The 981-nt window shown below is 48.1% G+C and overlaps 1 protein-coding gene across 1 annotated transcript in view; it reads right to left on the bottom strand.

Moving 5' to 3' along the window:
• Positions 1-981, bottom strand: part of Pmar_PMAR026047 (hypothetical protein) — a gene marked incomplete at both ends in the record, with an annotated part of 6,669 nt that overhangs the window by 1,256 nt on the left and 4,432 nt on the right. The window contains 2 exons of the mRNA XM_002771026.1: positions 235-468; positions 716-782. Coding sequence (XP_002771072.1) covers positions 235-468; positions 716-782 — 301 coding nt within the window. The remainder of the gene's footprint in view (positions 1-234; positions 469-715; positions 783-981) is intronic.

The following is a 981-nucleotide window of genomic DNA, read 5'->3' as shown; positions in this document are numbered from 1 at the left end:
GCTAAGGTACTTCTTAGCGGAGCGAAGCTCGGAAAAAGCGAGGACTTGTATCCTCTCAAGAAGAATAAAGTACCACACCATTCGAATCCCTGCTCTCTTCTCACCACATGTTATCCACCTCCTTCACCTGCGCCCTATCATTTGGATCATATACCAATATTACACCATCACAACCATCCTGGACCTAAACCACACTGCGAACATGAAAACCTGCTGTACACAGTAAATCCTCACAGTGCGGTAACAGGCATCGAAGTCCCCAACATCTCCCGAAACGTCCCAAAGTTCAACAGCAACTGCCAGAGGAGGACGACGACCGCTTCTATAGCCTGCATCCCTTTCAGTATCCACTTTCACCTCACCCCCCTCATCCGTTTCAATATCCAAGATCCTAACCCCGCACGTTGGGGCGGAGTTGACCTCGCCCTCTGCGCCCTCCAAATGGATGATGGGCACTTCTCCAAGAATCTGTCAGAACGACGCTAGCCAAAACATCTACATCCTTCAGCACAATTTGAATCATCCTAATTACGAACAAGTTCGTTCCATAGCACATGAATCCGTCTACAAATCCCATCTGCCCACATCGAATCTCTTCCTTACCTCATACCTTCTATCAAAGCCTCAATAACCCTACATCTACTCAAAACGGAGATCCCCTCCCAAACAATAGTTTACCCTCAAGTGATGTCATCCACACACCCGCTCATATTACATTCGCGATGGTCGTCTTCCCAGAGCGTCGCGGTCCGAGGACGGCGATCTTCATCGTCATACCCAATCTACCGAAAGCCAATAAAGCTACGATATCAAATCCGAGGCCAGTTCGGCATGGCGTGGTATACACCATCGCATTGTGACAAACACAACTACCCCATCGAACTTATGTAGTAGAACAGTATCGACCGTAAAACGTTTGTTATGCTGGTAGATTCCTAGTGCCCGTCACCCATCACTATATCGTCATCAACACCTGACATC

This window comes from Perkinsus marinus (assembly GCF_000006405.1).
Source record: "Perkinsus marinus ATCC 50983 genomic scaffold scf_1104296964066, whole genome shotgun sequence".
NCBI classification, from domain to species: domain Eukaryota; phylum Perkinsozoa; order Perkinsida; family Perkinsidae; genus Perkinsus; species Perkinsus marinus.
The sequence above is the reverse complement of the archived record's forward strand: the minus strand, read 5'-3'. Positions and strand labels throughout refer to the sequence as shown.